Consider the following 11,672-nt stretch of genomic DNA (forward strand, 5'->3'; position numbering starts at 1 on the left):
CTCAGGATTCCACCATTGACCAATTAAGTGATTTAATCTAATCAATATTCATGCAATTCTTTGCGTTTAAAGTGATTCTAATATATTGCCTCTAGTAGATTTTTGAAGTAACAATTGTATACATCAAGCATGAAACATCAAAAGTCTTAAACTAAGCATGCTCCATCAAAACGGATCACAATCATTCAATAAAAATCAATTTTCCAATATTAGTTCCATGCAAATAATCATAAAAGAAATTGCAAGAATTAATTAAAATAGAAATATACCACTTTTCATGGAACAATGGCTTACTCCGTCGCCTCGGCTAAGGGGTTTAGCTCCTCATATTATTCACATACTCAAAATAGGTTTTCATAGCTCAAAAGGGTGAAAAATAAGAGAAAACTAGTTAAGCAGACAGTTTGGAACGGTGTATAAGCGTTACAAACAGCTGTTACAGAAACGATATATGAAAACTGATGTAGAAGAAACGACTGTCTCTGGGAGTAGTATGTTCTTCGTGTTCTTCCCCTACACCAGCAGAACTGAATGTCTGTAATTTCAATTTTGAGCTTTCTGTGGTTATCTAAACTACCCCAAATTGTTCGTAACCCTTCTATGACCTATCCGAACTCCTTTTATACTGCTCAGAAACCTAAAAATTCCGATAAAAATTCTCTCTTTCTTTTCGTGCAAGTCACGGAAATAATCTTCTCTGCCGACTTGTTTACGCGTTTCTGAGATTTCCAAATCATCCCAAACTCTCTATTAGGTAAGTAGCTATCTCCGGAAAGATTATCTTCGGTTTAATCTCCCTGAAACTTCAAAAATCAGGCCAGCAGAGACCCGTGTGTAACTTCACCTCTGTTTTGCTCCAACTCGAGTTCTAGCCCAATTCAATCCATTCCAGCGCTCATACCAAGCCTGTTATGCTAAATCACGTCCAGCCCAACAAATTCCCGCGATTGAATCTCCCTAAAACAGCCTAGAAATCCAACCTTAACTCTGGTATGCAAACTGGTTTTTTTCCCGCCAATTGTTTCTTCTGAATTTTGAGAAGAAAGTGGTCTCCCCCTATCCAGAGTGGGGGTGCGAATAGTAGATTCCCTGCAGGGATGCTCCTTAGTAATTAGGTTGCCCCTTATCCATGGTGAGAGTCCGAATAGCAAATTTCCTCCGGGGGTGCCCCACACAACTTTTCGAGCCGATTTTTTCAAAAATGTTTATTGGCCAAAAATACCTACACACACATAAAACACCGTAATAAGCACAAAAATGAGCACTATCAATTATAGAATCGAGACAAATTAGACACAAAAATGTGTCTATCATCAAACCCTACCTATCAACGGCGACAAATTACTGGACAACAAACTGGTGGTGGTACTCGTCAGTTACTCCGTTTTCAACTGTGTGATAAAGCTGGTCACCCTGCTCATCTTTGCTGGAAACGATTCGATCGTATTTTTCGTCCCCAGCCTCCTCGTTGTCAACCATCTTCACCTGCTCAGTCTTCCTCAGCACCTCGTGCCTATATAGCTCAGGCACCGAGATCAAATCCTATGGCTCCTCGGTTCCAGACAGTGGATCAACTGATCATATCACTAATGATCTCTCTCGCCTACATATCTCCTCAGAATACACTGGTCCTGATCAAGTTAAATTGGGCAACGGCACTTCTATCCCAATCTCGCATGTTGGTTCTTCGATTTTATGCACTCCGGATCGTAAGTTGCATCTTCACAATCTGATTAATACTCCTCAAATTTCACACAGTTTGTTGTCAGTATCTCGTCTTACAACTGATAATAATGTCATATTTGAGTTTCACCCTGATTTCTGTCTTGTGAAGGGATCGATGTACGGGGAAGGTTCTTCTACGCGGCTATAGGAAAGGAGGTCCCTATGAACTTGATACATCTTCAGTCTCTACAACAACGTGCGTTGGTGAACGTACTAGTCTCCATAATTGGAACTCTAGATTAGGTCATCCCATGATGCGTATTGTGCGTCATGTTATTTCTAAGTTTTCTCTCCCTATTTCTAGTAATACTATTACTTTTTGCTCTTCTTGTCATGAGCATATAAGTCACAAATTGTCTTTTCCTTCTAGTACAACTCATTATTTGAATCCTTTAGATTTTATTGTTTCTGATGTTTGGGGACCTTCTCATGTTTTTTCTAATGAAAGATATCGCTACTATATTATTTTCATTGATGCGCATAGTCGCTTTACGTGGATGTTTCCTATGTCTCATAAATCAGAGGTTTATTCTATTTTTCTTATGTTCCAAAAACATGCTAAAAATCTTTTAACCGGAAAATAAAATAAAAAAATCAGTCTGATAATGTTGCTGAGTATCGTAAACTTACTCCTTATCTTCAGCAGCATGTGTTTTTCATTGGTATTTGTGTCCCCATATGTCTGAACAGAATGGTTTAGTCGAAAGGCGTCATAGTCGTATTCGTGAAATTGGTCTTACTTTGTTATCTATGGCTTTTGTTCCTTCGTCGTACTGGTATGATGCTTTCTTTACAACATGCTACTTAATGAATCGTGTTTCATCTTCTGATCTTGCCAAAACATCTCCTTATGAAGTTCTTTTTGGTACGTCACCTGATTATAATACATTGCGTGTCTTTGGGTGCTTATGTTATCCTCATCTTCGTCCATATCGATCTCATAAGATGGAACCATTATCTTCTCCTTGTGTTTTCATAGGATATAGTCCGTCACATAAAGGATATAAATGTCTTCATATTCCTACTGGTCGTATCTATGTTATCATCATGTTGTGTTCAATGAGAATGTCTTTCCTTTTGTTGCGTCGTCGACACCATCTCCGTCATCTAATGATCAGGTAATACCTCCTTCACTAAATATAATTCCTATCTCTATATGTTCTTCTGGTGATAATGTTGTGTCACATCAACCATCTTCTGGTAATATTGTACCGCACCAACCATCTTCGGCTGATTTACAACTTTCTTCACCAACTGTTGTTTCTCAAGTATCACCAGAAAACTGTCGGGATCCAATAACACCTGTCACAACTTCACCTACTACTCAAGAGGGTGTAGTTACTGATTCAAGTGCACCAGTAGTTACGGCTTCTACTATATCTGATTCAAGTGCACCTGTAGCATCTGCTCCTTATGTTTCTATTTGACATCCTATGATTACTCGAGCTAAGGATGGGATCTATAAACCAAATTCTAAATATGCACTTGTAGCTGATTTGAGCCGACCTGCTACTCACAATCTCAAATAGATCCAAACTGGCGTCAAGCAACAGACACTGAATACAATGCGTTAACTCAAAATGGTACGTGGATTTTGGTACCTTATCATTCGTCTATGAATCTTATTGGATGCAAGTGGGGTTTTCGTATTAAACGTAAAGCTGATGGCACTATTGAACGTTATAAGGCTCGGTTAGTAGCTAAAGGATACAATCAACAATAAGGTGTTGATTATGGTGAAACTTATAGTCCTGTTGTTAAACCGTGTACTATTCGTATTATACTTACTTTATCCCTTTCCAATAATTGGTCGATTAATTAGTTTGATGTTCAGAATGCCTTTCCACACAAAAATATTGAAGAGGAAGTTTATATGAAACAACCCCCATGATATACTGATCCTAATTTTCCTACATATGTTTGTAAGCTACAACGCTCTCTCTACGGCTTAAAACAGGCTCCACGTGCATGGTACCATAGACTCAGTACTTTCTTGTTGCATAATGGATTTGTTACTTCTAAGTGTGACTCGTCTCTATTATTCGACGTGATTACACTGGTATTGTTTTGTTACTGCTTTATGTCAACGATATTATTCTTACTGGTTCCAGTACCACAGGAATTGATGCAATACGTACTTCTTTACCAACTGAGTTTGCAATTAAAGATCTTGGTTCTCTCTCCTATTTTCTAGGAATTGAAGCTACGCGTACTTCTTCGGGGTTATTTCTTACACAAAGAAAATATGTTCATGATCTTCTTGTTCGAGTAAAAATGGATGGTGTAAAACCAATTCAAACTCCTCTCAGTACAACTGGAGATATGTCATCTGATCGTAGCACTTTACTCACTGATGCTACAAAATATCGCAGCATTGTTAGTGTTTTACAATATCTAACATTTACTCGTCCTGATTTAGCCTATGTTGTTAACAAGGTTTGTCAATTCATGCATGACCCAACTGAATATCATTTGATTTTGTTTAAACTTATTACGTTATTTAAAACATACTTCTACGTTTGGGATACTTCTCAAACATACTGTCATTCACTGCTTATACAGATTCTGATTGGGATGGTTCATTAGATGATCGTCGTTCTACAAGTGGTTATTGTATTTTCTTGGGTGGTAATCTTATTTCCTGGAGTGCTCGTAAAAAAAAAAAAAAAACAGTGTCTCGTTCTAGTACTGAAGCTAAATATCGAGGTCTTGCAATTGCTACTGCTGAGATCATGTGGATTCAATTTATTCTTTCAGAGTTACACGTATCCACTAAATCTCCTCCTGTCTTATGGTGTGATAATCTTGGAGCAATTTATCTTACTGTTAATCCTGTTTTTCATGCTCGAACAAAACACATAGAAATAGATTATCATTTTGTTCGTGATCAAGTTGCTTCTAAACAATTGGATGTTCGATTTATTTTTTCAAAGGATCAAGTAGCAGATATATTCACCAAACCTTTGTCTAAAGACCGGTTTAATTTTCTACGTTCAAGCTGGCGGTTCAAGATGGCTCGTTGCGCTTGAGGGAGGGTGTTAGGACATAGAATGATAGAATGTTCTAGAGTTTTTATGTATAGTATGTCTTGTATCCTAAGTCATGTAATACGTGCACTGCAAGTCTTTTAGAGTCTGTATATATACTTGTTCCTATGGTATGTTTATTAATTCATTGAAATCAATAATAGACTATTCTTCTAAACCTCTTCTGTTCTTCTCTTTACCTAAACAATACCTAAACTCGACTCAAAGGTCTAAAATTAAACCACAGCGGCACAGCCAACAACTTCTTAACGAATTTTCTTCGCGTACGTTCATGAGTTAATAAAGAGCATTCATAATTAGACCCAATTTGAAAGATAAGATGCATGGTACGTTCCTTCCTACGTTGTGAACACGCTTAGACCAGAACTTAATGCTGACCAAGCCTAAGTATCTTCTTGACTATGATGCATGAGCAAAGCCATGTGATAATTAAATTTTGGTAGGTCCTGACTGGTGACTGCCGCGTGTTTTTTAAGCACGCAAGTCCACTTGAAAGTTGAAACGACAACCCTTTATAAATACACATTTAGTTGGAATCGTTCATCTTCAACTTCAAGTCATCATCTCCTCATTCCAATTGTTTGAGCTTTCAGCTTACTTCCAGTAATCCACTTTTGAGATCTCTTTTTCATTCTATTCACCTCAATAATGGGTATCCGATTGCGTTCAATTGTTAGTCAATCCAAGCAGATTCTAAAGTTACAATCTCTTCTTACTCGGAACCAAGTAGATGTTCCCAAAGGGCACTGTGCTGTCTACGTGGGAGATATTGAAAGGAAGAGGTTCGTTGTTCATGTATCTTACTTGAACCATCCTTCATTCAAGATTTACTACATCGTGCTGAGGAAGAGTTTGGATTTGATCAGCCAATGGGGGGGCATCACAATTCCATGCAAGGAAGCTGCATTCTTAAATCTCACTTTTCAGCTGAATGCTTCGTGAAAAGAGAAGAACAAACCCACCGAGGCAAATTAACCCAAATAGTTTAAGCAATTAGCTAGATTTAGGAATTGATTTTGTAGACAGAGGGTTGTTTAATTTCCAACCAATGTAAAAAAACTTGTTTTACATCATTAATACAAAGTTATAAAATCTTGATCTATATTGTGGTTCCAATTAGCATAAATACCATTGCAGCTTCAGAGTTTCTTGAACTTATATTGCAAAATGTGAGGAATGCACTTAATTAATTAACCAAAAGGATACGTAGTAACGTAGCTATCTTAATCATGCCCTTCATCTTAATGTTTTTGCACTGCCTGGGTTTAAGGGTTTATTTTTATTTATTTTTAATCTTTTTAAATAAAAACTTCATTAAAAGGAGAAAATTTCATAGATAAAACAGACTTTCTTGTGGCTGCTTAATTTGTATAATCTGGTATGTTAAATCATGAACATGTGATGCAAGATTACAGAATTACAATCTAAGAAAAATCTTCATGGTATGTTAAAAAGGCTTCATAAAAAAAATAAAAAAAAAAAAGGGAAGATGACTGCATAAATATTCTCTTGCAATTTCCAATCATGGAGTATTGTAATTCAGAAGACGACGCAACACCAAGAAGCTTTCATGTCAGAAAATCTTAGCGTACATAGCATTTTTTTTCTAGTTTGTGGAGTTTATTCAAGAGTTCTGTTTCAGTTCTAGACCCTGACATTTTGTAAACATTTATTTTTCCTGCATTTGATTATTATAGGAGTATTTACTGCTGTTTTTGTATCAAGGAAAAATATTTACTGCAGTTTAAATTTAAATCTCAACCTCAAAACAGGAAAGTCTCAGCAATTAACTAAACGTAGGTACGAAAAAAAATTGCAAAATCAGTCACTAATCAAAACGTAGGTACGGAGTATCATTTATCACTAGGAAATGAGAATGGACCAAGACTTTCCCGGTAAACAAACCCACACCTGCGGTCATCGTGATCCAAAAACGGCATAGGTCCACAAAGTCACAACATGACTTCATTTTAGATCTCTTGGTAGATTTGGATCGCAGCAATAGATTTTTGTGTTACGGCGGCGTCTGAAGTAATAAGCCATTCTGTGACCTACTTACTACTTTGCTCTTGCAGAGGCAAACGGGTGGTATCAACGACATTTTGTGTAGAGTGTAGACAGTTTCCATGATTTGAGTCCCTTTAACCTGAAAAAAAAAAATTTGCTTGCTAAAACCATTTTGGAAGAAAACTATTCCAAGAATCCAGTAAACAAGGTACTATATTACCCACTGAGAGATAAAGTAGGAAACAATAGAACCAAAAGATCTAGTAAACGACGACATTTAGACATGGTGCAATAACCAATTAATACATGAATTCCTTGCACAGCCTAGAGACTCTATCTCTACAAGGATAATAATAATCCACCTTGCCAGACGATATACAGAGATAATCGATCATTTCCATCTACAAATGTCATCCTTTATCGAATAGAAGAATTTTAATAGCTTAATTGTAAGATGAGACAAACAAGCATTCTATGTTGGACACATTCAGTTATTACTCATTGGCAAATGTTTTCTTCTTCTTTTTTTCTGTTTCAAAATCATTGAAAATTTTGAGGTCATAATATATTTTTTTCTTTTTTTTTAGTTGAAAAATATAACAATATCACATGTACTTGTTTTCTGTTCATGCATGGTACCTTCGTTCCAAAGGTACTCGTTTTCATATCAAACTACTATGTGACTTCATTCGTACAAGTGGGAGGACTACTATGCTCATCAAATGGATGGGATGTGAGATGGCCAATGAGCATTGCCATGTGGTCATTGAAGAAGGTAGGCCCCTTAGCCTTACTGGACTGCCACTGTTTTCAAACATCAGGAGGACAAAGAAAGTCATAGTCTCATCTTATAAATACAGGACACACTTGAACCAACCCACTCATCTCCAATTCTAACTTGTATTCTCCAAAGTGTCATAGCTTTCAGTTTCTGGACTACCAATTTCTTGATATTTCCGATCCCCTCTTTTTTGCTTCAAGAATAGCCATGGGTATTCGTTTGCGTTCGATGATTCCTCAATCCAAGCAGATTGTCAGATTACAATCTTTTCTAACACGAAACCAGTTATCTACTACATCACCGGTTCCAAAAGGCCACTGTGCTGTTTACGTGGGGGAGACAGAAATGAAAAGATTTGTGGTTCCTCTTTCTTACTTGAACCATCCTTCATTCCAGATTCTACTTAGTCGTGCTGAGGAAGAATTTGGGTTTGATCATCCGATGGGAGCTCTGACAATTCCATGCAAAGAAGCTGCTTTCCTAGATCTCACGTCTCGTTTGAATGCTTCATGAAGGAGGAAGAACAAAGTTCCGTATTAACTTTATAATTTCATCTGATCACAACAGTTCCAAGTTTATGTTATCTAACAATATTATCTTTTAGAAGAGGGTTTTTCCCAATCCATGTATAAAAACTTCTTTTCTTTATGTAACTGATGATGACTGGGCAGAGTAACAAAAAAGACTCTCCCCCACTGAAAATTAACATCTATTAATGAAAGAAACTTTTCCTTTCAATCCAACAAAGACTTGAATCATGACTAGCACTGAAAACCCACCTCCGGCTATATAAAGCGGACGGAGGGAGTAAATTATTCTATCGTATAATCAAGCATGATGAATAGTAGAACTTTATTACAACCAACTGCGTCATAAATTCAGGTTATTCACCAACTAAATTGGGAACTACAAAACTTTGTTAACTGCACAAACTTACAAAAGGAAACCAACTAAACTGTCCACTTGGACAGGATACGTCACAGAGAGGATCTCAACAGCTTAACCGAATTACTGTTTAACTTAGTCTGTTGGACTCCTTCTGTCTAGCTTCTAGCAAATCCAACTTAAGTGGTTTGCTATGAATGTGAACATCTAAATAGAAACTAGTTCATCAACAATAGTAACGCAAACTTGCTACCAATGTTCTCTTGCCACCAACGCCAAATATTTTAACTATGCTTTTAATGGTAGGACAGGGATAAAAAAGGAAGAAACTAAAGCAGCAGACACCGGAACAAAACGTGGTATAATACTTGAGCAAAATGCATTAAAAGTCATCCAATTTATTTCTAGCGACTGCTATAAGATCAAAAGTCATGACACCTTGGAAGCTGATATTTTTTACCACAAGATTCAATTCACAGTCTTCCTGATATCCTGTCGGCACTAGCAATTTAACTCCCTACAAAAGAAACAAAAAAACGCTTCCATCCAATGAATTGCTACTATTCGCTTGCTCATGAAAACCTATACTGCATGACAGATGGTTGTTGCAACATCAATTTAATCTCTCCCAACTGTTTTAATGCATACAGGCCCTACCTTAACTTCCCAGAATGGAGCTCTTTACAAACAAACACCATCACATGAGGTACAGCTTTTTGTTTGCTATTGTACCACAGATATTGGTGATTACGGTAGTACTAGTAAGGACTTTGGTTATACTTGGACAAAGAGATATGCTTAAACATTGAATAGCACTTAAAAGAGAAAAAACACGAAGAAAAGAAGGGATTAGATGGAATAGACGAGATAACTACTAGATGAAGGACGCGTACCTACCAGACGAAGGACCCATACCTAATGGGTTATCAAATCTCATTTCACATTACAAGTCAAAATTTGCATACAAATCTGAGAAGGAGAGATCTTAATGCAGACATATTGTCAATAAACTATGTGATGGAAACAAAAAAGATATTTGGAACTTTGAAGGGACCCTTCAGTTGTCAAGTCCTGACAAGAAGTTGAAAGACAGGACTATGCTATGTCCGATGGCTTATGCCCCTCAACAAACCCCATGGGCCAAGGCTTCTCACCATTAGCTCCACTTGACAGGATTTTGTCGATGGCCACAGCTGCCTACAAGCTCACTCTGTATATAGTCATAGCATAAGGCAATCAATATTCAGTAAGCCTATCTACAAATCTTTCGCTAAATCATCTTCTATCAGGCCTTTATTTCAGATTCACTCTACTTCGTTTCTTAACTCCTATAGAAGTCATGGGTCTCCGCCTGCCAGGGAAGTCACTTGCCAAGCAGATTCTTCGGCGCTCTCCTTCTGCTGCAATGACTGTGGCAGATGTCCCAAAAGGTCACTTTGCTGTTTATGTTGGAGAGAATCAGAAGCGTTTTGTAGTTCATATATCTATTTTGAATCATCCTTCATTTCAAGACTTACTAAGTCGAGCAGAAGAAGAATTTGGGTTCGCACATCGAAAGGGTGGTCTTACTATTCCATGTCATGAAGACACTTTTATTCATCTGATTAGTAATCTAAATAGCTCATGAACAGAGAAACTAGTAATATACAAATGTAAATATGGTCATTCGGCTATAGGATCCTATTAAAAGCTGATTCGAGTCATTCGACATTCTAACCAAAGCTAAAGGAAATGGGTTTTACCCATTAAACTCTACAACTAGTTTTCTGTAATGTACCCTTAAATTATGTTAATGAAGGAATAGGCTGCAAACGAAAGTTCTTATTGCTTACCATCTTTGTTAGAAAGAAATCTTCCCCCTTCTATTGTAGTTTATCAGTACCACTTCAAAGTACATATTGCAGAAAACCTGGTTCAGCAGAGACACTAAAAAAAACAACAAAAAAACGACAATATCGATGAGCATGTACAGAGGCTGCTAATCTTCTACATATATAGTCTATAACTAAATAACCAGTAACTGTAGAGACGGCAATTTATCTGACCCCTCTTGTATTGTGCATAAAAAAATGACATCAGAACATGCTGTTAGCGCAAAAGACCATTCAGAAAGTTACTTAAAAAAGCAACTCGGTAAAATAGGCATACGTAAAGACAAAAAAATCCCCACCTACTTCAGATTGACATAGAAACACACCTCCATGAACCTATGGTATAAATTAATGACAGTTCTACTCTTTACATGACATTATTTCCTATTTTCTAATTCAAGTGGACAGATAAACATTTTTGTGGTCTCTTTACAAAGTAGCTTGTAAGTCATGACAGATACAGATGGTCAATTTCTGCATAATTAGTATCACTTTCTAATAAAGTAGGCCCTGATTATATAATCCTCAATTTGCCTGAACACCTACATCGTCACATGGATGTGTAGCTCTCAGAGTGTAGTAAAGCCATACAGATTAATATTCTTCAAGTAGATAGCCTATTTATATATTTGCAGCCTTGGAAAAAGTCTTGAGGTTTTTCTGGTTGACATTCGACGAGAGATTTCTAAACTTTACAAAGTCTTAGATAGTTGACTAGGACCTCGACATCCCTAAATATTGAAAATGGTACCTGGTTGATGATAAGTCCTCAGACAAAGCCATGTGAGAGCTTGTCTTAGGTGTTTTCGTCAACAGACAGCCTGGTCCATGACCTTCAGCAACTGCGTGTTTCAGAAGGCTACTCAATGGCCTTAGATACCTTAACCTCTCTAGGAAAAAAAATTATCTGAAGACTTCCATTTTTTTCCCTTTATCTGCTTGCCTGTTTCTATGTTGCATATAAGATATGGGTCCTCATCTTCCAGTGATGTCTGGTGAAAAAAAAAAATCAGAATCTCTTTGGCTTTGGCATCTAACAGAGGGGTCCTAGAAGGTCACTTTGCCATTTATGTTGGAAGAGAAATGAAATGGTGTATGGTACCTTTAGCTTACTTAAAACATGCTTCACTCCAGGACTTGTTATGTGAGTCGGAGGATGAGTACAGGCGGTGGTCTTAGAATTCCATGCAGAGAAGATGACTTTATTGAACTCATTTCTCTTGATAAATAATAGGAATAACAGCTAGTCATAGAAAGATTATTCTCACCTGATTTTGATCCTACTGAGTACTACCATTCATTGACCATTCAGTCCTGCTTTTGGGTGCCACCAGTCACTTGAATTCAGCTGCTAGA

General features: G+C 37.1%; 3 protein-coding genes across 3 annotated transcripts; all 3 read left to right on the forward strand.

Annotated features, from left to right (window-relative positions):
* The first annotated feature begins 5,420 nt into the window (after nucleotides 1-5,420).
* Nucleotides 5,421-5,714, forward strand: LOC113328191 (auxin-induced protein 10A5-like). Its single transcript, XM_026575315.1, has one exon. It carries the CDS (start codon nucleotides 5,421-5,423, stop codon nucleotides 5,712-5,714), a length of 294 nt encoding a protein of 97 aa, XP_026431100.1.
* Nucleotides 5,715-7,673: 1,959 nt separating this feature from the next.
* Nucleotides 7,674-8,298, forward strand: LOC113289996 (auxin-responsive protein SAUR21-like). Its single transcript, XM_026539463.1, has one exon. It carries the CDS (start codon nucleotides 7,768-7,770, stop codon nucleotides 8,071-8,073), a length of 306 nt encoding a protein of 101 aa, XP_026395248.1. The 5' UTR covers nucleotides 7,674-7,767; the 3' UTR covers nucleotides 8,074-8,298.
* Nucleotides 8,299-9,710: 1,412 nt separating this feature from the next.
* LOC113290006 (auxin-induced protein 15A-like) lies at nucleotides 9,711-10,256 on the forward strand. The gene has a single exon (XM_026539474.1). The coding sequence runs from the start codon at nucleotides 9,785-9,787 to the stop codon at nucleotides 10,070-10,072; it is 288 nt and encodes a 95-aa protein (XP_026395259.1). The 5' UTR covers nucleotides 9,711-9,784; the 3' UTR covers nucleotides 10,073-10,256.
* Nucleotides 10,257-11,672: the final 1,416 nt, after the last annotated feature.

Source organism: Papaver somniferum, chromosome 1 (assembly GCF_003573695.1).
Source record: "Papaver somniferum cultivar HN1 chromosome 1, ASM357369v1, whole genome shotgun sequence".
NCBI lineage: Eukaryota > Viridiplantae > Streptophyta > Magnoliopsida > Ranunculales > Papaveraceae > Papaver > Papaver somniferum.

What these genes read in the sequence shown, in the direction of transcription:
- LOC113328191 (XM_026575315.1), top strand. Translation starts at nt 5,421, where the DNA reads ATGGGTATCCGATTGCGTTCAATTGTTAGTCAATCCAAGCAGATTCTA.
- LOC113289996 (XM_026539463.1), top strand. Translation starts at nt 7,768, where the DNA reads ATGGGTATTCGTTTGCGTTCGATGATTCCTCAATCCAAGCAGATTGTC.
- LOC113290006 (XM_026539474.1), top strand. Translation starts at nt 9,785, where the DNA reads ATGGGTCTCCGCCTGCCAGGGAAGTCACTTGCCAAGCAGATTCTTCGG.